This window comes from Talpa europaea, assembly GCF_964194135.1.
Source record: "Talpa europaea genome assembly, chromosome: 9".
NCBI lineage: Eukaryota > Metazoa > Chordata > Mammalia > Eulipotyphla > Talpidae > Talpa > Talpa europaea.
Genome location: NC_140076.1, coordinates 18,946,875 through 18,973,883, shown reverse-complemented (window position 1 = coordinate 18,973,883; position 27,009 = coordinate 18,946,875). Strand labels below are relative to the sequence as shown.

Here is a 27,009-nt window from a genome sequence, read left to right as displayed (position 1 = left end):
AACACACATAGACAAAAAAACCCAAGGAAACGAATGTAGTCTGGTAACATACATTTAAGAAAATGTATGTTACTCAATACACTTATTATCTTCTGCTTAGCCACTAATATATTAATCAGTAAATATTGAAAGTATGCAATTTGAGTGTACCCTTATATCCCCCAGGAAACAATATGTGCAATATGTGCAAAAACCACTTAAGTGGGAATAATTTTTAATATGGTGGAGCTGTTGGGAAAGATTTTCCTTGGTAAATCCAATGACCCTAAGGCAGATAAATGCACATATTTCTTAGAAGGAAAATGATGAAAAATCATACATACTGTTCGAAAATGGCTACTTAGATGGTCGAGCCTGCTGAATCTCTTTCCGCAGGCTTGACACGGGTAGGGCCTTTCTCCTGTATGACAGCGAAGGTGGCGCTTCAGGTCTGCTTTCCGCTTCACCACATGCGGGCAGTACGGACACTTGAATCGCATCCTGGGCAGGTCATCTGTCAGGAAACAGTTGGATTAAATCACCAGAAAGTCATAATATCGATTCTAATAAAATACGTACAGTATCCAAAAGGAGTTGATGCATCCAGTCTTGGAAAGAGAAAAGGAGAAGACAAGATTGTCAATATCCTCCTATGCAGAAAATCTAACTTCAGTACTTGATGTATTTACAAAGTCTGAGTAAATTTATAAAGTCTGTCACTCTTATCTTTTTATTTAATGCTGTAGTTTCTAGATTTTAAATGTAAAAAGTAAAAACTGTAGGCAAAATCCAAAAATAAGAATATTTATTTACTAATTTTTAAGTAACATATTTTATTCACATTTTTATTCACCTGGCTTTATTTTTCATATACTTGTATGATTTTTCTTTTAAAGGTGAAAAAATTTCAAGGGCCATTAATTTTTTTGTTTTAAAACTCAGGTGTATTCAAAATGTTAACTGTGATTGGAGGCAAACTTCATCATTTTAACTATTAAATTCAGCTGTTCATTATCAAAGTTAGATTAAATAATCTAGAATTATAAATGTGCAAGGTCCTAATAAAGAAAAGGTCACTTTTATGCTGTTTTAAATGCAACAAGTATTTCCCATTTTGCTGTCATTTCTTAAGCTTTGGTCAATGGTCAGAGTTCAACATGACTTTAAGTAAGGTCTGTAATGTACAATTTCATATATTTCCAAGTTAAATGTCCTATAGGAAAATGTGATAAGTAAAAATCAATCAGGCTGCTGATTATTTTTAAATGTTATCCACAGACAACCACATTATCTTTCAAGATCTATATGACAAATAGGGAAAGAAGACTACTGTCTGGTTACTTAGTAATATTAAGGACTTGTTCCTTTTGTTTCAGTACCATAATGGTATTCAGGGGTTTTTAAGACTATTTTAGGAACATATTTTGAAGTAGTTACAGATGAAAACATGATATCTGAGGTTTGTTTCAAAATGATAAAGGGAAGGGTTAGGGGTAAAGGTACAGATGAAACAAGATTGGCTATGAGTTCAGAGCTGCTGGAAGGTGATGGATACATGGAGGTTAACTATACTAGTTTATTTTTGTATATGTTTGAAATTTATCTACATTAAAAAATGCAAATATATAATCTAAATTTATAATCTGTAGGAGTTCCGTTTTATCAGAATTTTCCTTTAAATTTACATGTAAACTATTAAGCAAATTTGCTAACAGATTAAGGGGGGGGGGGACTAGAAGATATGCATTTCTAATCCCTATTCTCTATTTTAATTTTATGGGTGTGAAGGGAGGGTTACTTTAAAACTATCAACCTATATACTCTCTCTGTATTTTACTACTATCATAAAAATTAAGTGTCTCATGTTGCACATAGAATTATACTATCAATATTATGGGTTGCGCTATTTTTAAAATTATGTGTTTAAAAATCAGATTTAGTCTAATTTCTTTTAGACCTTGGATTTGTGAACCTATGCAAATACGCCTAGTTGCTCTCCTCAACTTTTATGAATAAAAACACTCCTCCTGAGTGAAAACTCACATAAATGTTTAAAGTGAAAATATGTATTGCAGGGATTGAATCATTTAGAAAAGAGCTTTAACCATCTAACAGTAATCTAATCACCCTGTTCAGAAAATCATAAGTTTTTTTTTTTTTTTTTTTTTTGCGAGTCAGGGTCTCGCTATGTTGCCCAGGCTGGAGTGCAGTGGCTATTCACAGGCGCGATCCCACTACTGATCAGCACGGGAGTTTTGACCTGCTCCGTTTCCGACCTGGGCCGGTTCACCCCTCCTTAGGCAACCTGGTGGTCCCCCGCTCCCGGGAGGTCACCATATTGATGCCGAACTTAGTGCGGACACCCGATCGGCATAGCGCACTGCAGCCCAGAACTCCTGGACTCAAGCGATCCTCCTGCCTCTGCCTCCCGAGTAGCTGGGACTACAGGCGCGCGCCACAACGCCCGGCCAGAAAATCATAAGTTTTGACCCTCATCAGAATTTCATTGTTTTGACTATTATTACATTTACCTAATGTTATCTTAGATTACAATTTTCTTTTATTGTATGTTTTATAAAACACATTTTATATTAAAGTATCACTCTAAAATAAATCACTTAGCTCCTATCACATCAAAATTAAGGGAATGCTGGAATAGGATTGAATAGGAGTCTTAGAAGCTGATTGAGGGGACTGATTCTCTTTCTGGGTACCTGGAAAACTTCTGGGTATGACATCAGATCCTTGACCATACTGATAGCCAATAAGAGTAGAGTCCATTTCAGGATCGGTTTGTGCTTGTTCTTCTGACTGGGACATGTGGGTAGAAGAATCAGATGTCCGTACTTCCCGCTTGCTTGACTTATAATGAGCAACTTCAGAAGGCTGTGTCAACCTCAAATGTTTGGTCTTTTTAATGGAATCTTTCCTGTGTTCATGCTTGAGCAAAGCTTGTTGAGTATTCCTTTGGGAGACTGGCTGGTAATTATACTTACTCCAAGATTTCCCACTTATTACACCTGTTCCCTGCTCAGGGCTTAGGTGAGAATGTGGAGAACCACTTTCTTCTTGCCAGCCACTGCTATAAAAAGAGGAACGTTCTATGCCATTTGAATTGGCGTCTTTATCGGATAGACTGAAATAGCGATCCTTTTCTTTTTCGCTAATGTCTAATGAAGATTTAATAAAGGTCTTACATACACTAATGACGTCAGTCATCTGAAGGAAGCTAGCAGCTGACATTACTTCTATAACGTTCTGACCGGTTAGAGAGAGTTTTCCAGAATAGACGAAGTCCAGGATGACAGTGAAGGTGTCAGGGGAGAAAGCCTGAAAGGTGGCTGTAGTGGGCTGGCTTGTCTCCTTTGAATTCTGGGAAAGCAGCATTTTAAAGTAGCCACTACTAGCAAATAAGACATTTCGATGTGCTTTGAAGACCTTGCCTTCGACTAGAATACTGCAGTCACAAAACACATCTTGCCTGCGCTGCTCATTCAGTTGCTGCAGGAGGTGAGACTGGTGAGAAGAGATCTCCATTCTAAAAAGAAAAGACACACATGGTTACCAAGAGCAAGATCACACTGCTTTTCCAAGGTGAGTCAACTAAAATAATGATGAGAGACCGATCTATTTTTCCATTAAAAACACTTTCTTCTCCTACATTGTTTGTGGGAGTGCAAACTAGTCAAACCACTATGAAAAGCTGTCTGGAGGTTCCTCAGTCTACTAAAAATGGAGCTACCATACAACCCGGCAATTCCACTACTAGGGATCTACCCAAAGGACACAAAAACATTGATTCAAAAGACATCCTGTACCCCTATGTTTATTGCAGCACTATTTATAATAGGTAAAACCTGGAAACAACCCAAATGCCCAAAAATAGATGACTGGATCAAGAAGATATGATATATATACACAATGGAATATTATTCAGCAATAAAAAAAAATCTCATGCCATTTGCAGCAACGTGGATGGAAGTAGAAGGAATCATACTCAGTGAAATAAGCCAGAAGGAAAAAGAAAAATATCAGATGGTTTCACTTATAGCAGGAATATAGGGGAACCAAATAAGACATCAGTGTAAAAAAAATAATAACAGTACAAAACACAACAAAGCAAAAACAGACAATTATAAATCACAGACATCCTGCAGGGAGGGAGGGAGAGAGATCAGAGGGAGGGAAGGAGGAGCACAGAGGACTGTGGTGATGGTGCACAGGTGCAGTAGTGAAGGAAACTCTATGGGGACTATACCTGAGGGGTGGGGGGAAGCAAATATCGTTTAAAAATGAACAATGATGTAAAAAAATATATTTTTAATTAATATAAAAAAACCACTTTCTTCTTAGAGAAGAGCCTCTAAGCCACAGAGTTGATGCTTATCTATCACTCAAAACCTCTTAGGGCATGTACTAAGTACTCTATAAGCATTAGGCACTCACCTTTTGCTCTGCTTTACTATTAATATCCACAAGAAAAGACTCCAGGAAAAAAAAGAAAAGGTAGGTTTGAAGAGGAACCAAATGAACTTATATAAAAATGTAATTAATGAAATAAAACACCTCATGTTACAAGATGGCTGCTCCACCTCCAGTCTTAAGTCCCCATTTCTGTTTTTTTTTTTGTTTTTTGGTTTTTTTTTTTTTATAAAGAGGCATGTGTTTTTATTTATTTATTCGTTTGTTCTTTGTTTATACATGCACTGGGTACAGTCAGAAGTGGAGGAGGGTGAGAGAATTCACCAGAGCCAGAGCGGGGAGCAGAGCAGGCAGAAGGACCGAAGCACACTGCTGAGGGGAGCAGCGGGCGGCAGGAGAGGTCTGCGCGCCATGCGGGACCCCCATCCGGTGGCCGGGGAGCAGCCGGGGATCGAACCGGCGCCTCAGAGGCTGCGGGCAGCTTCGCAACCCAGCGCTCAACCGCTGTGCCACCGGGGAGGCCCAAGTCCCCATTTCTGATAGGAAGAAGAGGAAAATGCAATTGCCAGAGGGATGGGGGGGGCCAAAACAGGGGAGGGAAGAACACAAGGGAATACAGTGATAGTTCACTGGTGATACAGTAGTGGGAGAACTATGGGGACTACAATGATGTAAGAAAAAAAAAAAATTAATTAATTTAAAAAAGGGTGGGGGGCCTCCCTGGTGGCGCAGCGGTTGAGCGCTGGGTTGCGAAGCTGCCCGCAGCCTCTGCAGCCTCTGCAGCACCGGTTCAATCCCCGGCCGCCGGTGAGGGTCCCACATGGCACGCAGACCTCTCCTGCCGCCCACTGCTCCCCTCAGCAGTGTACTTCGGTCCTTCTGCCTGCTCTGCTCCCTGCTCTGGCTCTGGTGAATTCTCTCACCCTCGCACGCTTCTGACTGTACCCAGTGCTTGTATAAATAAACAAACAAACAAACAAACAAATAAATAAATTTAAAAAAAAAAAAAAAGGTGGGGGATGTGACTGCCAGTCCAATTTAGTTTGCTTTTATCAGGGAAAAATTTCCTGGGTGCCTCACCCAGGGGCTTATCCTTGGAATTCAGTGGTCAGAACCATGTCCCTGGTTTTTAAATGTGCCCTCCCACTAATGGTGTATATTAGTTTTCACTTCTCATCTTTGTCAACACTTAGTATAATTAGTCTTAAAATTTTTGACAATCTTATGAATATTTAAGGGCATGTCATTGTTTTTATCTGAATGCACTGAATAACTTTTAATGTTTATTGACCATGATTCAGTGAATTGTTTGCTCATTATGATGTTGCTAATTAACACTGTATAACAACTAACAAAAAAACAATGTTGTACAATAATAAGTATTTATTTAGCTTACATACCTGTGGGTTGGCTCATTTAGGCTAGACTGCTGAAATTGCGTGGGCAAGATCCAGGAGTCAGCTGACTTAGGCTGGACCTGGATGGCACAGCTTGTCTGGATTGGTTGCGTTATTTATTACTGGTTTCACACCTTCCTCCTGGCTAGCCTATACAATTTATTTTCATGACAATGGCAGAAGTACAAAAGATCAAGTAGAAATACATGAGGCCATTTAAGGTTTAGGCTTCAACTGGCATACTTCCTATCTATCATATTCTAATAGGCTGAAACAAATCACACGGTCAAATCCAAAGTCAAGGGAAGAAGAAATATTCTCTGCTCATTAGTGGGAAGAACTGCAAAGTTATACAACAAAGAATGTGTATGGCTGCAGGCACGTGGGCTATAGGCAGGTGTGAAGAACGAGGGCCAATAATATGGCTTTGTTTTAAATTGAGCTATTCGTCTCTTTCTTACTGATTTTAGGTGTTCTTTATAGATCCTACATACTAATTCTTTATATGTTACATGCCCTGCAAATATCTTCTACTAGATGGAATCTTATAACCATTATTAATAACTTTATTGCAGACAGTTTTCATTTAAAAGATTTTAGTTTTAACTTAGTCAAATTTATCAATCTTCTAATGGCATGCTTTTCAGGATCTTGTTTAAGAAATTCTCCCCTAACTCAGGGACATAAATATATATTTTTAAGTTGTTTTTCATTCTTAGGGCTTTAATCTAGAATTTATTTTGCATTATGGTATTTTTTTTCATTAGATAAACAAATTTTCTTTTTTTTTTAAAGATTTATTTATGCATACAGAACTGGGGTACAAGCCAGAGGTGTGGGGGGTGAGAGCATTCACCAGAGATAGAGTGGGGAGCAGAACAGGTGGATGGACTGAAATACACTGCTAAGGGAAGCAGCGGGAGAGTCAGGAGAGGTCTGCTGTACCAAGTGGGTAGCTCCCTGGCCGGGTATTGAACTCATGCTGCAGTGGCTGCGGACAGCCTCATATGTTGCATCTTAAACCCTTGCGCCGCCAGAGGCCCCAAATTTTTTAGCACTATTTATCGAAAAGTTTGTCCTTTCTCCACTAATTTGTTAAAGCTACCTCTGTTATAGATCTAGTTTCCATAAATTCATAGAGCAAGTTCTGAGCTCTCCATTCAATTCAGTTGGTCTTTTTGCCTGTTTCTGCACCAATACTTTACAGTATTGATTACCAAAATTTTAAAATGAGTTTCCCTCTTGAGCTCTTCTTCAAATGACGTTTTTTTTTTTTACTCTTATTCTCATCTTCATCTATACTTATTCATGTGAAAGACAATTACATGTTTTTTTAATAATAAATTTTATTTTTATATTCCCCATACAACTGCAACCCCCCCCCATTCTGACCCCAATCCCTCCCTTCCCGCCCCCCACCCCCCAAAGAGTGTCTCTGGTTCAAAGTTTTTTGTTGATTTTGATTTTCACTTTCTTATAGTTATTCATTTTCCTGGTCCCTTATTTAAGTTTTCTAGATTCCTGCTATGAGTGAGACCATCCGGTATTTTTCTTTTTCTTTCTGGCTTATTTTGCTGAGCATGATCGCTTCCAGCGCCATCCATGTTGCTGCAAATTGCATGTGTTTATCTTTTTTGAATGCTGAGTAATATTCCATGGTGTATATGTACCACATCTTCTTGATCCAGTCATCTATTTTTGGGCATTTGGGCTGTTTCCAAAGCTTAGCTATTGTAAATAGTGCTGCTATAAACATAGGGGTGCAGGTGCTCTTTGTTTTTTGGTGTTTTTTTTAAGATTTATTTATTTATTTATACAAGCACTGGGTAGTCAGAAGTGTGGGAAGGCGAGAGAATTCACCAGAGCCAGAGCAGGGAGCAGAACAGGCAGAAGGACCGAGGTACACTTCTGAGGGGAGCAGCAGGCATGGTAGGAGAGGTCTGCGCGCCATGCGGGACCCTCGCCGGCGGCCGGGGATCGAACCGGCGCTGCAGAGGCTGCGGGCAGCTTTGCAGCCCAGCGCTCAACCGCTGCGCCACCAGGGAGGCCCTCAAGTTACGTTTTTAAAAAAATGTTCTTGTATATAAATATTAGGATAAATTTATTGTATTTCACTAAAATAAGAAAAATATCCCATAGGATTTTTCCCCCTGGGAATTAATATAATTTATAGATTAATTTATGAGAAAGTTCATATCTTGATAATATTGACTGTTATTGCCCATAACCAGAGTATAATTTTCTGTTACAAGGGCCAATAAATGCCCTTTATCTATCCCAATTTGAGTTGACTTTCCTTTTATAACCTGAGAGAATCACAATTTATGCTATTTCTGAAGATTCTGAATTTTTGGGTAACTTTAACCTTAATTTTTTTTTTAAAGATTTATTTTTTATTTATTTATACAAGCACTGGGTACAGTCAGAAGCGCGGGAGGGTGAGAGAATTCACCAGAGCCAGACCGGGGAGCAGAGCAGGCAGAAGGACCGAAGTACACTGCTGAGGGGAGCAGCGGGCGGCAGGAGAGGTCTGCGCGCCATGTGGGACCCTCCTCCGGTGGCCGGGGAGCAGCCGGGGATCGAACCGGCGCCGCAGAGGCTGCGGGCAGCTTCGCAACCCAGCGCTCAACCGCTGCGCCACCGGGGAGGCCCACCTTAATTATTAATGCATCTTTTCTTTTAAATCCACTCCTAACCTTGAAAGTAATCGAACTGGTTTCATAGAGGAATGATTAATTGATATCCAAGTCATTGCCAGTTCTTTTTCAGATATGAAAGTATTACATAATAAACATTAATTATGTTCTTAAATGTTTTATAAAAAATTCATTTGTTGGGGAGAAACAGAATTTTTTAAGTTTCAATAAGAATTTGCTTTCCAAGCAATCTGTAGGCATTTTAAGTGAGCATGTGTATGGTAAAGCGTTGCAAACAGTAAGTCCCTGGGTGCAAATTTAAATAGACTCCTAACTGAGAATTGATAGGGAGTGGGAGGATGTTTAACTATGAAAGTAAGGGGGAAATTTCATTCTCTTCTCCTGACTAGAAAGGCTTGAGACTGCCTTTGCCAAGTGGAAGGAGGGACAGAGGACCTTTGAAAGAAAGGCTGAGAACCTTGGGAACTGCCTTTAGCAGCAGGTTGTGTCAAAGGGTAGTCACAAGGTCATTCACAAGGTTTTCCCCCAAGTGAAACACCCCAAGTTGGTAGCTGAATCCCCACTGCTATATGCTCCTGAAAAAGATATAATTCCAAGACAGGATTAAGAGTGAGTTTAAGGGGTTTCATTAAAAGACTCTAATAGATAAAAGGGTAAAGGGAATTTATACATACAAAGAATCACAGCTATGTGTCCAGGTGCAGAAAGAACCACTAAACATGAGTCGAAGGTTTATGGCCTGTGTACTGACAGAATAGAGTTGCTACTTACTGAAATGGGGGAATAGATTTTGAGGGCTGATATCTGGAATTCAATTTTGGACATGTTAAATTTAGCATGTTCTATTATTTCTTCAATAAGAGATAAAGGGTGGGTAGACAGATATACGATTAGAATTGAAGAAACAGGGCCTCCCCTGGTGGCGCAGCGTTTGAGCGCTGGGCTGCAAGGCTGCCCGCAACCTCTGCTGCGCCAGTTTGTTTCCCGGCCACCGGCGAGGGGCCCTCAGGAAAAAAAAAAAAAAAAAAGAATTGAAGAAACAGGTCCAGGTGAGGGATATAAAGTCAGGTAGGATCTGTATAGAGATGGTATTTAAAGTCATCAGATTAAATATGATCACCAGAGGCCTTCCTGGTGGTGCAAGGGGTGAAGAAACAGCTCTATGAAGCTATCCGTAGCCACTGCAGCATGAGTTCAATCCCCAGCCAGTGAGGTGCAGCAGACCTCTCCTATCTCGCCTGCTGCTCCCCTCAGCAGTGTATTTCAGTCAATCCGCCTGTTCTGGTCCCCACTCTGTCTCTGGTGAATCCTCTCACCCCTACATCTCTGGCCTACACCCCAGCTCTTGTATGCATAAATAAATCTTTAAAAAAATTAAAAATAAATATGATCACCAAAAGAAGCAGGCTACACAGAACAGAGATGAGTCCCTGGCATGCCAATATTTAGAGATCGGAGAGATGAGAAGGCTCAAGCACAGCTATGAGAGAGGAAAGCCAGAAAGACAGGAAGAAACACATCCCAGAAATAAAGAAATTGTCTTAAGACAGCAGGGACAATTAATTGTGTTAGCTTTGGTAAGATAAGGACTAAGAGTTGACCACAGGATTTACTAGTGAAATGTGTGTGTGAGCGTGCACATGTGCGCTTGGGTGTGTGTGTATGTACATGTGAATGGGTGTAAGGGAGAATGGGATAAGAGAAATCATATAAAAGGAGTACATACAACCCTTTCCAAAGAGTTTTGCTACAAAGAAAGAAAATGAAAGACATGATAATAAAGGGAAGTGAGGTTGAATGAAGAATTTGAGTATTTGGGAAAGAAAAAAAAAATAAGAAATTCCCAGATGTAACAAGAAGGGATGAGATTGAGAACACAACTAAATGATTATCATTAGAAAGGACAAGGAGGGATGGGCGAAATTACCTCCTTTGTAATGGGAAGAGAAAGTGAAAAGTGCGCAGATATTCTAAATCATAACATTGAAGTATCTCAGCAGAAGCTGAGTGTGAACAATAATAGTCAGTGAATTTCTATTGGTGAAACTATTTAATTAGTAGATACAGCAACTGACAGGCAGAGGCTGCCATTTTTCTTGAACCTACATATCAAGGTCAGAATACGCCTGTTAATTTGCTCCGTAAGGAAGCAGGGCCTTCATAACTAAGGGAACTGGCTTTGGTTTCTGCACTACTTATCTATTGCCTTTTTTATTATTAAATTACTTTCACTGAATTAACATCGGCTTACAATGATTCAGGGGTATAGGTCTCCACAACTCTTCAGCTCTATGTCACCACACCACATCCACCACAATAATCCTCCACCATAATCCACCACAGCCCATTGGGCCCCCTACCCGCTTTGCCTCTGACCTATCATCCTTCCCCTCCAGTACTCTCAATTCTGTAGCTTTCTGGGATTTGTTTTAGTTTAGTTATGTCTGTTCCATTGCTTTCTTTCTTTATACTCCATAGGTGAATGAAATCATCCACTATTTGTCTTTCCCTTGACATTTCATTGAGCACAACCCCCTCCAGTTCCACCCACATTATTGCAAATGGTAAGAATTTTATAAATAGCTGAGTGGTATTCCATTGTGTATATATAACACATCTTCCTAATTCATTCACTTAGGTTGTTTCAAAAACAAAAATATTGATGATTTGCATACCATCCTTGTGCAGGGACGATGCTAGTCTTCTCTGTACTGTTCCAATTTTAGTATGTGTGCTGCTAAAGCAAGCACTTACCTTTTGTTTTTAAACCTCACAACTGCCTTTCTATATTGTCTTTCTTCTGATGGGCTGGGAGTTTGCAAACTACAACACCCAGGAACTCTCATCAACAGGCCTCCTGCAGGATATGCCCAGGGGTCACTGGTGGGAGAGCAGAAGACCAGCAAGAGGGAAGTTCCCTGCCTCTCGTTCTGAGAGCTGCTGGTGGTGCCTGCTGTAGCAGCAGGTAGGATGGTTCTGGATGGCAGCAGATCAGGCAAATGCAGAATCTTTTTGGTGGTTCCAGACCTGATAGAGGTGGCATCCTTCCAGCAGACCCAAGACTGACTGTGTCTTCCCCAGCACAGCAGTAGGGCCAGGCACCTGGGCTCCAGCTTCCATGGGCATAAGCAGCTTGTGACCTCTAAATGTTTCTCCAGGCTCGATCCTCATTTGTGTTCTTCCAGGCCTTTCCACACCCTTGTGGTTTTCTGAATTAAATGATCTCTGTCAAAAATATCTACAATGGCTTCTGTTTTCTGGCTAGGACTCCTACTACATAATCTCAACGACAGAAAAGGTCACAGGAAATAGACTTACCAAAATAGAATTCTGGGATTGGTGTGCTGACTGAGGTTGAACAGAGCACTGACCTCATTGTCAGTGGAAAACAGAAAGTCCCAGCTTCTGGGATGTAGTGGCATTGTGATTACTTCCCTCATCACCTGTGTTTGCTCAGGTTGAAGTCCTACTGAAGGCAAGGCTTTCTGATACCAAGTGTTCTCACCACTTTGACCATCATGCTAGTAATAATGACTATGAGGACTTGGGGCTGGCGGCTTTTGCCTGTAGCACTTCAGAAAGGAAATGAGGGCCTCCCCGGTGGCGCAGCGGTTGAGGGCTGGGTTGCGAAGCTGCCCGCAGTCTCTGCAGCGCCGGTTCGATCCCCGGCTGCTCCCCGGCCACCGGAGGAGGGTCCCACATGGCGCGCAGACCTCTCCTGCCGCCCGCTGCTCCCCTCAGCAGTGTACTTCGGTCCTTCTGCCTGCTCTGCTCCCCGCTCTGGCTCTGGTGAATTCTCTCACCCTCCCGCGCTTCTGACTGTACCCGGTGCTTGTATGTATGTATGTACGTATGTATAAATAAATAAATATAAATCTTAAAAAAAAAAGAAAGGAAATGACACACTTTAAATTCTCAACTTAGTCACCATTAGGGAACCAAAGAACTTTGATGGTGGCCCAAAAGTGCCTCTGTGAAGGCACTTATCATCAAGGAAATGCAAATCAAATCCACAGTCAGATACTAGCGATACCTCTGAGAATGGCCCATACCAAAAAGAACAGAAACAGGGCCTCCCTGGTGGCGCAAGGGGTTAAGACACAACTTATGAAGCTATCCGCAGCCCCCACAGCACGAGTTTGATCCCCGGCCAGGGAGGAACCCACATGGCGCAGCAGACCTCTCCTGTCTGGCCCGCTGCTCCTCTCAGCAGTATATTTCAGTCAATCTGCCTGTTCTGTTCCCCACTCTGTCTCTGGTGAATCTTCTCACCCCCCCCCACACCTCTGGCCTGTACCCCAGTTCTTGTATGCATAAATAAACAAATATTAAAAAAAAAAGACCAGAAACAACAAGTGTTAGAGAGGATGTGGAGAAAAAGGAACACCACTGGTGGGGATGGAGACTGACTCCTATGGAAAGCAGTATGGGGGTTTCTCAGAATATTAAAAATAGAACTATTATATGATCCAGTAATTTCACTCTTATGTATCTACCCAAAGAATGCAAAAACAGTGACTTAAAGGGATATTTGTAGTCCTATGCTCACCGCAGCACTATTTACAATAGCCAAGTTATAGAAATAGCCTATGTGTCCAAGAAGAGATGAGCAGATTAAGAAGATGTGGTATATACATGCAATAACATACTACTCAGCTAATGAAAAAAGATGGTCTAGTGCCCTTTGCAACAACATGGATGAAATTGGAAGGGATAATGCTAAGTGAAATAAGTTAGAAAGACAAACGCAAATAGAAAGAAAAGGACAAATGCAGTGTGGTTTCACTTATTTGTGGAATATAGAGAAATAAAACAAAGGGTCAGATAAAACCAAACTAGTAACAAACCCTAGCAATCCAACTATAGACTTGAGGCTACCAGAGGGTGAGGAGGAGGACAGAGAGCACCTGTGAACAATGGGGAGGCCTATGGGTACCCTGGCGGTGGGTCTGGTGTGGTAACATGCATCTGAGTACCCAGCACTCAGGGTGATGTGGTTCTCAGGGGATGTGATCCTATGCCTACAAATCATATAGTGTTGTACCCCAATGTTATCGCAACAAAAGAAAAAACAACAAACAAAAGCCAGAGGCATGCCAAAATGTGGGAGGCAAAACACTATCAAGACTGAAGGTCCTGCCAGCAGAAATGTTTAGGTGTCAGGTGTTCTAGATGTTTTCGGATTAACCCAGTCCAAAGCGAACAGTCCAACTGCTGTACTTTGTACCACTCCCCATAAAGAGATCCAAGTTCTAGGAATCTTTTGATTTTGCAGTCAACTATATAGCTCTCCTTTGGGTGTCTTATTCCAACCTAGATATCGAGTAACTTACAAATTGGCCACTTTTAATTGTGGCCCAGAGCAAGAAAACATTCTGCAGAAGAACATTCAGGCTGCAGTGCTGTAAAGCCCTTAACAGTTACCAAGCTCAGCAGTATCAGATGTGGGTAGTAAATAGGAGATACTGTACAGAGTCTCTGGCAAGCTCTAGTAGGGGAATTATAACCCTTAGAATTGAAGGAAAATCCATGGCCTCTTATATTAGTTGGTACTCTCCAGAGAAACAGAACTAATAGATGCATATACACACAGGAAGACATTTATTTTAAGGAATTGCTTCATGTGATTATGGAGGCTAACAAATCTTAAGCTGTGCATTTGGCACATTGGAGACCCAGGAAAATTGATGGTATATTTCCAGTTCAAGCCTGAAGGCCCAAGAGCCAGAAGAGCCAAAGTTTCCATTTAAATCCAAAGACAGAAAAAAAAAAAAAATCAATGTCTCAAGTCAAAGCTGTCAGTCAGGAGGAAATACCCTCTTATTGGATTGGGGGTGAAGGATCAAAAGTGGAATAGGCCTTTTGTTCCAGTCAGGCTATCAACGGATTGGACGAGGCCCACCCATATTAGGGAGGGTCTTCTTTACTCAGTCTATTGCTGTAACTATCAAAGGCACCCAGAATCATTCTCACAGAAACACCCAGAACAGCGTTTGATCAATTACTGGGCATATTAAAGACCAGTCAAGTGACCTATGAAATTAACCATCACAACTCTCCAGTAGATAGTTATTCTTCTGAAAAAGAGCTTTGGAATGTTACCAGGATCTACAGAGCTCGATGCCTGACCACGGGACACCAAGCAGGCACATGTGAGTTGCCAACGATGGGTGTTGCTGAAGCACCAAAATAAATGTTTAGACATGTGCAGCTTCACTCTATCATCAAGAGGAAGTGTTATGTACAAGATTGGACCAAATGGGTCTTGAATCCGCATAGTTCTTATAGCACCGACTCCTAGTACATTGATGCCTTTTCCTCAGCTTGTATATATGACCCCATGGTGCGTTCCCTAAAACTACCTGAGGCAGAAAAAGTTAAGACCCTATTTAGAGATGATGGTGCACAGCATGCTGACACCAGCTGGAGTGGCTCACCACACCACATCTCCAACCGGGAGTAGTCTCTGAAGCATGTGGGAGGGGAAAGCTTGAGAAAGCATGTGGCTATTCATATGCGCAGACATAGAAACAGATACAGGTAGAGAGTTTACCCTGACTCACGGACAATGGCTAATACAATGTCATATTGTCAGGGATTTAGAAAGAACCAGCTAGAAGGATTGGCAATCAAAGGCATATGGGGAAGATGCAGGGGGATGCACATCTTGGTATGGGCAGACTATGAGGTTCTAGTGTTTCACGTGAATGCTTAATAATCAGCACCCACTGCAGAGGGGGCGCTCAGGAAGCAGGTGGACAACATGACCTTTTCTGCAGATTTCAGCTGGTATTTCCCTAGCCCATAAAGCTCGTCATATACTCCACCACCCAGAAGCAGCGTGCCCGATAAAATGACAGAACCACCATGTGAATATTCCATTATGGTCCCATCTGAGAGATGACAGTCTGAGAGACTGGGGTGCTATCCAAATGGATGGGGCATATTCTTTTACCCAAAGGCCAATGTCTAATGCTATTTTTCCCTAAAAGCTAGAATACTTTTAGAAATCAGGGGAGGAAAGTTGTAGTGCTTCCTTTCATTTTCAACCCACTTAAAGAATTTTGCTTTCTGTCCCTGCAGAGGTCTTAGCCCCCAAACCTGCACCAGGGGAACATTGCATGGTTGGTTGAAATGGGTTGTGACTCACCAAAGAATTAACATCATCTGTTTTAGGGAGGAGGTGAAGGCATCTTTGTATAAATAATAGCTGCATATTGTAAAACAGACTGGTGAACTTGTTTCAAATCTTACATATGGGAAAAGTGGTGTGTGCAGATGCCAAGTAGCCAAAGAGTGGACCACGTTGGTCATTTACCAGTCACCTCTCAGCTCTACTCTCACCTCACACTCTACTCTCCTGATGGGACTGAAATTCTGCAAAGGACATATCCCAGACTTCCTTCCTTCCTTGTAGCTGGCTTCCTGTTAGATTCTATCAGTAGGAAGCACTGATAGGAGATCAGAAAGGAAAAGAAGTTTCCTGCTCTGGGCAACAGTAATGCAGTGAGTGCTGGTGCCTGGTGGCTGTTGGTGGTGGGCAGAGGGGTAGGGTGACTCTGCACTCCAGTAGCTTTTCCATCCTTTGGACTTTGCATCACTGATAGAAGTGGCATCTCACTGGCAAGTCCAGAACTGACTGTGACAGCAACTCCACTGCACAGCCACCAGCACAGACTGGTGGGCTCCAGTGCAGGACACAGCAGCTTCTGGTCTATGATGAGAGTCTTCCTTCTAGTCCCCCACCAGCCTCCCTTCTCCCTTTTGGGATTCCAGCCTTTCTTTGATTTTTGGAACCAATTTCATAAATTAAATTCCCTCTCTTTGAAATACATAGGCTGACTTCTGTTTTCCTGAGCAGATCCTCACTGATAACATTTCCAGCACCAAAATTAGATAAATCCGTTCTCTAAGAAAAGAATCTTTCCTGAGACTTGTCTTCCTGCACACATGACACAGAACCTTCCCTCTCAGCACCTCTTACCTTTTACTTCTCATAAACAACCACAGTCGATTAGGAACCACCTTTATTTTCTTGCTGCTATTATTGATGTTGACTTCTGCAAGCCAGTTTTTAAATACCAAAGCAGAGACAGCAAAAGGAATGCTCATAAACCTATTACCCAGCTTCATCGTTGATCAGCTTGCAAATTTTGTGTCTTCTATCTGCCTCTACTCTCCTCTCTAGAATATTTAAAAATATAATCACAGGCATCAGGTCATCTTACAATCTTCTGGGTTTAGTTTTTAAATGCATCTTCTTCCACTTTTGTTATATGGCAGGGCCTCTGTTGTCTTCTGCCTGCACAACTTCCCTTCCTCTTCCTCAGCATAGAATTTCTCTTTTTATCTTGGAATTGCCTTCCACCCTTCGGTGATGTTCATTCCTTGGCTTTACCTACTCTCCACCAGGAGGGCACATGAGCTAGATGGGTCAGTCTGAGTCATCTGGGGTACAGCATGGGAGCTGGAGCATGGTGTGCTGAAACCATGAGAACATGGGTCTCAAGCATCATCCAAGCTGAGAACTACAAGTGGCCTTCATCAGTGAGGAAGCCCATCGGGAATGATGCGAGCACAGAAGGAAGCCAGACAAAACCATGTTGGGGAAGTCCTGATGACATTATTTTATTTTAACTCTTGAATCCAGCTGTGCCTAAAGCCAATGTTCCCTCTGGACTTTTTAGTTAGATGAGTATAAATTTCCTTTTCTGCTAAAATCTATGTTGGATTCCTATCATTTGCAACCAAGGGTCATTTATTCCTAATTTGTGACACCATCCAAGGCTGCAGTAATAGCCCATTCAAGACTATTGTATTTAGCAGGGAGGAAACATTTTTATAAATGGAATGTTAATGGAATCAGTGCATTTAAGGTCATCCTATCTCTATGTTTCATCAGTATAGTCTGATGTTGTTATATTGCAGTTATTTTTTCCTTCGCATTCCCTGAAATTCTGGTGTGACTCCAGGTGAAGTCTCTTTCAACATTGTTCATTCAGATAGTGTGAGTCTCAGGCTATAGAAACTTTTATGGTAACTTTTATGGTAACTCTCGTGCTATCAAAAGTCTTCTGTCAATGTCTGATTAATGACTGACCAATTTTTTTTTCCTTTGTTGGTCTTTTGATCAATTTTTTTGAAGGTGAAAGTTTCCCTGGCTCAAGCCACTATAACAATAGGCCTTTTAACATTATTCTTTTTGCTCAGTGCTCTCATAGTAGTTTTCACTTGACACCTGTACACCTATAAGTCATTAAGGGTCAAAATCATTCAGCAGAACATGAAATAATGACAGAGAGTAAGACCATGGCCTAGAAACACAAATAGATTAGTGAGGTCTCTCAAATTCAGGAACATGCAACTGCTAAGTCAGCTCTCACTAGTGCTAGCTGGATTGAACTGGCTGAGTAGTTATTTTTTTAAAAATGCATTAACTCTAATTTAGTACTTTATCAAATGTATTAATGTGAACATATATAGAAATGAAGAGCATTATAATAAATTGGTACTCTAGGAGTTATGTCTACAATGACATGTCTTCCATGTTTAAAGTAATCCAGGTTCTGGGCCTCCCCAGTGGCGCAGCGGTTGAGCGCTGGGTTGCGAAGCTGCCTGCAGCCTCTGCAGCCGGTTCGATCCCCGGCTGCTCCCCGGCCACCGGAGGAGGGTACCAAATGGTGAGCAGACCTCTCCTGCCACCCGCTGCTCCCCTCAGCAGTGTACTTCAGTCCTTCTGCCTGCTCTGCTCCCCGCTCTGGCTCTGGTGAATTCTCTCACCCTCCCACGCTTCTGACTGTACCCAGTGCATGTATAAACCAAACAAACAAACAAATAATAAATAAATAAATAAGACATGCCTCTAAAAAAAAAAAAATAATAAAGTAATCCAGGTTCTAACTAATAAAGGGCTTCAAGATCCCAAACCTCTTTGAAATAATTATATAAAAATGATTGAATTGCTTGGCTGGAGATTGGGGCCTTCACATTTTCATGACGGGTCCAAAGAGCTAGCTTTTGTTGAGTCCTTACATGACCGTGTCTCCAGATGCAGACAAACCAGGGATACTGTCTAACAGCAGGAGAATATCTCAGGCTTATCAGCCAAGAGCCAAAACAAGATATCTAAAAATACTACCAGAGAAGCATCACATCAATAAGCAATTTTTATTGTTATATCTTATCAGTTAAAATCTAGTAATTCCTTTGTTCTCATGTGAAACATGGATCATGATTTTACAATTTTTTGCTACTATAAAATAATGCTGCAACAAATACCTTTGCACATAGATCCTTAAGCATTTATGAAAAAATTTGATTCCAGGCCTCCCTGGTGGCGCAAGGGGTTAAGACACAACCTCTGAAGCTGTCCGCAGCCACTGCAGAACTGCAGCACTGGCCAGGGAGCTACCCACATGGCGCAGCAGACCTCTCCTGTCTCGCCCACTGCTCCCCTCAGCAGTGTATTTCAGTTGATCTGCCTGTTCTGTTCCTCACTCTTTCTGGTAAATCCTCTCATCCCCCACACCTCTGGTCTGTACCCCAGCTCTTGTATAAATAAATAAAATCTTAAAAAAAAATTTTTTTTTATTCTAAAAAGTGGAGTTGCTAAATGGGTACACATATGTTACCTTATCAAAATATTCTATCAATTTATATCTTCACCAATAACATTTGATAGCACCCTTTCCCCCTACATTTTCAGTAATCCTGGATATCGAATCTCTAAAATGTTTTCCCATTTACCCTTAAGGGGAAAATATTGGGAAAATATCAACACTATTATTTAACATTGTCCTGGAAGTAATAACCAATGAATAATGGGTACTAGAAAGGATAAAACAATTACTGTTGGGGCCTCCCCGGTGGTGCAGCGGTTGAGCGCTGGGTTGCGAAGCTGCCCGCAGCCTCTGCAGCGCCGGTTCGATCCCCGGCTGCTCCCCAGCCACCGGAAGAGGGTCCCACATGGTGTGCAGACCTCTCCTGCCGCCCGCTGCTCCCCTCAGCAGTGTACTTTGGTCCTTCTGCCTGTTCTGCTCCCCGCTCTGGCTCTGGTGAATTCTCTCACCCTCCCGAGCTTCTGACTGTACCCAGTGCTTATATAAATAAATAAATACATAAATAAATAAATAAATAAATCTTTAAAAAAAAATTATTGTTATTGCAGATGATGCATATCTTTTAAGATGCAAAAGTAAAGTTAGAAAACTATTAAAGTAAAACTGCTGAGCTTTTGCTATGTTGCAGTACTGCTACTAGACTTGACCTTTGCTACAAACAATTAGAAAACTGGTTAAAATGAAGGTTAAAAAATTATCTTCAGACAGTGAATGCAGGGAAAGTACAACTGGGTACCCTGAAAGAAGGGGATCAAACATGTAAGCCCTATTTATTTTACTTTCTGGGTCACGATACAAGGAAGGGGGATTAAAGTGGGTTGAGCAGAGTTGGTGTTCAGGAAAGCTGAGATACCCAAAGTACCAGAGGGGCAAAGTACCAGAGGCAGAAGAACAGAGACAAAGAGATCAATAAATCTGTATGGGAGTGTTCTAGAGGCTGTGCTGAACACTAGTCTGTGCTTGCATGGGATGAAATCCAAGTAAAGAACTATTGGGAATTTATTTACCAACTGATGGCATTTTTTTTTTTTTGTTTTACTATTTTGTTTGATTTAATTTTTTTTCTTTGTTTTGATGGATTTTTTCTTTCCAGTTTGGGGCTTGTGTAAATGAAACTGCTATGAAAACTCCTATACAAGTCTCTTAGTAGACATAAGTCTTCATGTCTTTTTGGTAAATATTTAGGAATGGAATTACTGGATTACAGAGTAGGGTTAATTTTCTTAGAAACTGCTTAAGTTTTCCAATATGGTTACATTGGTGGATTTTACAATCCCACCAACAATGTATGAGATTCAGTTCCTCTATATACTTGCCAACACTTGATATTGTGAATCTTTTCAGTTTTAGTCACTGCAGCGGGTATGTAATGACATTTACTTTGTGGCTTAATTTACATTTCCCTGATGGTGAGTGATGTTGAACCTCTTTTTATGTGCTATTTTTTATTGTATTTCTTCTTTTGTTCAAGTCATTTACCAATAGTTTGTTGTCTAATTATCTACTTATCTGAGTTCTTTGTATAATCTGAATACAAATATCTCAGATTTCTTTTTTTTTATTTTTTTAAAGATTTATTTTTAATTAATTAATTTATTTATTTATACAAGCACTGGGTACAGTCAGAAGCGCGGGAGGGTGAGAGAATTCACCAGAGCCAGAGCAGGGAGCAGAGCAGGCAGAAGGACCGAAGTACACTGCTGAGGGGAGCAGCGGGCGGCAGGAGAGGTCTGCGCGCATGTGGGACCCTCCTCCGGTGGCCGGAGAGCAGCCGGGGATTGAACTGGTGCTGCAGAGGCCGCAGGCAGCTTCACAACCCAGCACTCAACTGCTGCGCCACCGGGGAGGCCCTCTCAGATTTCTTTTAAAGAGCAAAATTTATAAAATTTTTCTTTAGGTTCATGCTTTTTGTGTCCTAAAAAATCTTTGCCTATCCCAAGGTCCTGAAGAGTTTCTTCTAGATTGTTAACTTTTTACATTTAATGCTATGATTCATGTCAAGTTAAAATTTGTATGTGGTTTGAAGGGTCAAGGTTATTTTTTCTATAATGTCTATGTAGTTGTTTTTACACCATTTGTTTGAAAATTTTAATATTTCTTCCCACACTCTAAGCTTGCTGGTTTTGATGTTTCTCAAGAGCCAGTTCACTACTGATGGCCCGTGTTAAGAACACCCTTCACCAAGATCTTCACATCACCATCCTCCAACTGTATACAAGTCCTGGCTTCCATGTCACCTTATCAGAGGTTGTCTAGACAACCTACTCATCAGTAGGGATAGTCCCAGCTGATGGCTGTAGTTCACTAACTACTGTCATATGAGGCATGGTTTAGGAAACAGAAAGGAATAAAAGGGAACCTGATAGTGTCTTCCAATACTGAAGCCAGTTAGGTGGAAGAGGACTTATCTTCTGGACTATCTAGAATGTAAATTCCAAAAGGGTGAGACTATTGTTCACCTTAGTATCCCTAGCACAGAGTATAACGTCTAGCACATAGGTGCCCTGTCCCTATTTGTTGAATGATATTTAATGGGGTTCTTAAAAGCAAGATGGACCAATGGACATGCCTAAGGGAGACAGATTTTAGTTCAATATAAAGAATTTTTTCTTTTTTAAATGGCAAGTTAATGGGGTTTTTAGAGTTCAGGTAATCAGATCCAGTGTCTTCATATCTATATGTAAGCAAACTAAGGTTTTGAAAGTTTTAAGTCAATGGTTATCATCTTGCTTGTCTGAATCCACTTATGGGTTTTGAAATCACTTTTTTTAAAAAAGATTTATTTATTTATGTATATAAGAACTGGGGTACAGGCCAGAAGCATGGGGTGGGGGAAGGTAAGAAGATTCACCAGAGACAGAGTGGGAAACAGAACAGGTAGATTGACTAAAATATACTGTTGAGGGGAGCAGCGGGTAAGTCAGGAGAGGTCTGCTGTGCCATGTGGGTAGCTCCCTGGCCAGGGACCGAACTTGTGCTGCAGTGGCTACTGACAGCTTCATAGTGCTGAGATTTAACCCCTTGCACAACCAGGGAGGTCCCCTGAAATCACCTTAACTGATCACAACTAGGACTTTAAAACACATACCATAGAATTTAAAACAGTAGAACTTATTGCAAGTACTAAGAATTCGTAAATGGGGTTTTTTGGTTTCAGATAGAGTAATACGCAGAATCACACATATATGTGTATTGGGCCAAGATGTAAAATGTATTTCTTACTGGAGGCTTTGGTAAGAAAACTGAGATACACTGGGTCAAGCTGTTCAACAAGGGAATTAGCTTCCTCACAAAGTAACAAGCTCTATGTTGCTGTTAGTGCAAAACAGAATGTCACCGATTTAGGGTGAGGGCAATTGGGTGTGGTGGGTCTAGATGATCTCTGAGGACTATTTCAATTTCTATACTTTTATTGTAGTTAAGTGTTATACTATATATGTATCCATGTTTTTTACAAGAGGATCCTGAAATAAATCAAGTTATAAGATGCCAGGATAAGAGCTCGTTATGTTTCTTTAGTCTCTCAAAATGATAGAAACTATTGGTTCCAACTCTACTATTTTAGTTTACTGTTGAAGATGTGTACTTCTGCTAGTTAGCCTTTTCTGGTTGAAGAGAGATTACTCTGAGAAATAAATCCTTTCTCTTAAAGAACTATAGGTCAAAGGCCTGGTTGGGGTAGGGAATTTGTGAAAAAAGCAAACAGAACAAGAATTTCATTCTGCTTTTGGATAATTCTGTTGAAAACGGGCACTTTACCTCATTTCCTTAGACATCTGTGTTATATTTCCACTCAGCTCAGTCTTAAAGTACCCAAGGAGTTTCATGGTTGCATTACAGCTTTTAAAATAAAAATTCTAACATATCAATCATATCAAAGAAGTAGTGAAAATGCTGGCACTGTGATGGAGTCGGTATGGCAAAATCCCTTCTTAGAAGCTTTCAGGAGGAATCAATCTGGTGGCACTGTTTTCTAGGGAGTGGAACCCTACTTAAAGCAAGCAAGTCCTTTGTGGCCCCAGGCTAAAAAGGTCACAGATGAAGGCACCAAGATGGCAGGACAGGAGGCTCTGGATTCCCTCCTGCACCAAAAATACAGCTACACACTGATCAGCTCCCTCTAAGAGACATCCAGAAACTAGCTGCATGACTCCCACATATTGAGTGTCACAGGATGGGTAGACAAAGCTGAGACACACACTTGCCATAGACCCCAGCCCAGGCATAGCACCTTACAATTGGGAGGGAACTCCCAACTCCCAGCTGGGACATTTAATGGTAGCACTATTTTTCTGGAATCCAAGGCAAAAAACCACAAACAAAAAAGGATTTACATAGTGCTCACATCATCTGCCCAGTAGAAATGGAGCATTTTTCTGGCACAAACTTTTAGGGGAATTTGCCTTGTGAATTCTTCTATGGGGACAATAAGTGTCGTGCTAGAGAAATTTTGGACGAATATAACAACTGGTCTTCCTAATTGGTCTCTTCCTTTTGTCCCCCTGAAGCATGTTGTATCTCTGGATTTTGCTGTATAATATTCTCTAATAGCTCCTTCTTGCCTACTGGATAAAGTCCCTATTTCTTTTTTTTTTTTTAAGATTTATTTATTTATGCATACAAGAGCTGGGGTACAGGCCAGAGATGTGGGGGTGAGAGGATTCACCAGAGACAGAGTGGGGAACAGAACAGGCAGAGTGACTGAAATACACTGCTGAGGGGAGCAGCGGGTGAGTCAGGAGAGGACTGCTGCACCATGTGTGTTGCTCCCTGGCCGGCCGGGGATTGAACTCGTGCTGCAGAGGCTGTGGATTACTTCATAGGTTGCATCTTAACCCCTTGCACCACTAGGGAATCCCTAAAACCCCTATTTCTATGAATGGATTTAATACACTGGGGACCCAGTTTCTGCCCATCTCTCCTTGCATATCTCCTACCACCTGCCTCTCCTCCCACTCTTAAATTACATGGCACTTCCTGGCACACTGTGCCCTTCATGCTGCCAAGCTTTTATATGTATTATTCCTGTGCTACAATCAAACCACCTTCTCAATCTGAGAAACTCTTTCTCCTTCTTCAGAGTCAGTTCAAACAGAGCCTCCCTTGGGAAGTGTTCCTCAGCTTTCCTGGTCCGACGTTAATTGTTGTTTCCTATTTCCTCTACACCCACTGTACACTATAAATAATATACTTCATGACAACTGCTGGACTGCATTCTACTTGCCTGTTTGGATGTATGTTTCCCTTCTGTACTAGGATATCTGTATTAGCAGAGACTGAGTCCATGCATCCAACCTAGGATGCATACAGTCCTAGGTTGATGTTTGGGATGTGAGAGGCATTCAATAAACATCTTCACCAGTGTCCTTCCTGAACTAACAAAGGCTCTTTATATGACTTTTCCTATATGTTGCCTCTAAAATCAAGGCCGTCCCATAAGTAATTCGATGAAAACATTTCAGTGGCAAATTAAGCTAACATGTTTTGAGTCCACAATTCTTTGGATTTTAACTTGAATGGGACTCAAGCTGATTAGCTGTCACTGCTCTTTGTGTCTCATGGGATACTATAAATGACTTTACTGTGACACCTATATACTTGTCAGCTCTTTGAAGGCACAACAGGGATTGCCAACTAAAGGTGGGTAGGATCTAGGAGACAGGATAGAAGGATTGGAGGAAGACTTTACGTGGTATACTTTTTGATATTTTGAGTTTTGAATTCTACGAATATATGAAACATTAAATTTTATTTTATTTCATTTCATTTTTGTGGGACGCTTGCCAGCAGCCGGGGAATGAACCAGCGCTGCGGAGGCTGCGGGCAGCCTTGCAGCCCAGCGTTCAACCACTGCGCCACCAGGGGAGGCCCCAAAACATTAAAAATTTTAAAGTTTGTCACACAAGTGGGTGAAATATTAACTATTAGTCTCACAATTTGCCAGACCTCAGTTGTAATTCATGATTATGAAATCATGGGAGCTCTCAGAATAATGATATTCAGTGTCTTCACTTAATCAAGATCAGGGCCTCTCTGGTAGCCTTGGGCTGAAGTCTTAGCTCTTTCACCCCTATAGCTTGAGTTTGATCCCCAGCCAGGGAGCTAACCCACATGGCACAGCAGACCTCTCTTGTCTCACCTGCTGCTCCCCTTAGCAATATATTTCAGTAGATTTGCCTGTTCTGCTCCTCACTCTATCTCTGGTGAATCCTCTCACCACCACCGCCCCCCACACCTCTGGCCTACACCCCAGTTCTTCTATGCAAAAATAAATATATAAATCTTTAAAAAAAAATTTCATGTGCTACTAAAGTGACAAGGTGACATCCATTTCGAAAAGTCAAGAGGTTATATACTTGGGGAACAGAGAGAGAGAAAAAAACCAAGCTACTTCAGGGTGAACGAACTCTATTGTAACTGTCTATGTGGTTAATGCCCTGAATTTGGTGATGATAGCAAGGATGGAATGGAAGGAAAAGTTAAAAATAAACAAATGGGAAATAAATTCCTGGATCTTGATGTATGACTAGCTGTGAAAGGCTAGAGATATAAAGATAACAGGGATTTTTATAGCCTAAGTGTTTAAAGGCATTGCTGACAGATATTAGGAAGTCAGAAGGAAGAACTGGTTTAGAGGAAAAGCAATGACTCCGGTTTCAAGTTCAGTGTTGGAGGAGAATGGGGAATTATGTAGACATGGCCAGGGAGCCACTGGAAATGCTGGTCGGAGGTTCAGAGGGGAAGTCAGATTTAAAATTAGTGATGTGTTGATATCTACAAACAGAGAAGGGGCTCAGAGAAACACCAGATGAGAGAAGAACCTGGAGGATTGCCCACAACAGAGAAGCAAAAGCCAGTTTAACAGGCACAGGTATAGGGAGAACCAGAGAGCACTGGGGCACAAGAGCCAGGGTGGGCAGATTCAAGAAGCAGGGAAGCAGTCAATGCAGTAAGAAGTGAAAGGGCTACAGGCAGAAGTACAAGCAGCAATGAGCATTAAGTCATTGAAATCCTCACACACAACAACCAATCAGGTAGGCGGTACAATCCCCATTTTACTGAAAAGGTATTAACCCAAACAGTGACTGCAAAGCTTGCAGGATGCGCCAGCTGAGCAATACTCCTTTATCACTGTTGTGGGGAGAGCCGGGAGATCAGAGACTAGTTAGCAGTTCTTCCGCTAAATTAACTATATGTCCATGGATAAGTAACTTTACCTTTCGGGCCTAATTTCCTTCTCTGCAAATTGAGGAGCTTGGTCTAGATAATCTCCAGCTCTTATGGAATGTGAGTCATTGATGAAGGTGGAATGGAAGAGAGACATCCACCAGAGAGGCAATGAATTAAAAATTTAGCAATAAGTGAACAGGGGTAGATCAGAAGTTTGAATGTTTTATACAGTGAATTTTTAAGCAACAAATCCATATTGAGGTAAAACCTGATGTAAAATAATGTCAAATCTACAACCGTAAAGCTCTACTTTTTAATATATGTATTTAAGATAATATCAAGAATTACAATTTTCATACTTGCAAATTTATGAATGCTGCTCTTGAAATTCTGCCAAGTCAGTTGAATGAAGTAAAAAGGGAAGATCCCAAGTCAAGCACAATCTTTGTAAGCTTGTCCTGCAGCGAGAGAAAACAGTTATTCAAAATGTACTTTTATTTTTTTCAAGATGTACTTTTTTTTTAATAGATGAGTTTCTATATTTATTTAATTTCTAAAGATTTATTTATTTATTTTTACAAGCACTGGGTACAGTCAGAAGCGCGGGGGGGTGGGGGGGTGAGAGAATTCACCAGCGCCAGAGCAGGGAGCAGAGCTGGCAGAAGGACCGAAGTACACTGCTGAGGGGAGCAGCGGGCGGCAGGAGAGGTCTGCGCGCCATGCGGGACCCTCCTCCGGTGACCGGGGAGCAGCCGGGGATTGAAC

At 41.3% G+C, this 27,009-nt stretch overlaps 1 protein-coding gene across 1 annotated transcript in view; it reads right to left on the bottom strand.

Annotated features, from left to right (window-relative positions):
• The window catches only part of ZBTB8A (zinc finger and BTB domain containing 8A), a gene marked incomplete at its 3' end in the record, with an annotated part of 28,046 nt that extends 1,363 nt beyond the window's left edge, over positions 1 to 26,683 (bottom strand). The window contains exons 1-3 of the mRNA XM_084243026.1: positions 26,604 to 26,683; positions 2,694 to 3,517; positions 324 to 493 (exon numbers count right to left, since the gene is read on the bottom strand). Of these exons, the coding sequence (XP_084099152.1) occupies positions 324 to 493; positions 2,694 to 3,516 (993 nt within the window). The 5' untranslated portion in view covers position 3,517; positions 26,604 to 26,683. The remainder of the gene's footprint in view (positions 1 to 323; positions 494 to 2,693; positions 3,518 to 26,603) is intronic.
• Between the last annotated feature and the right edge of the window lie 326 nt (positions 26,684 to 27,009).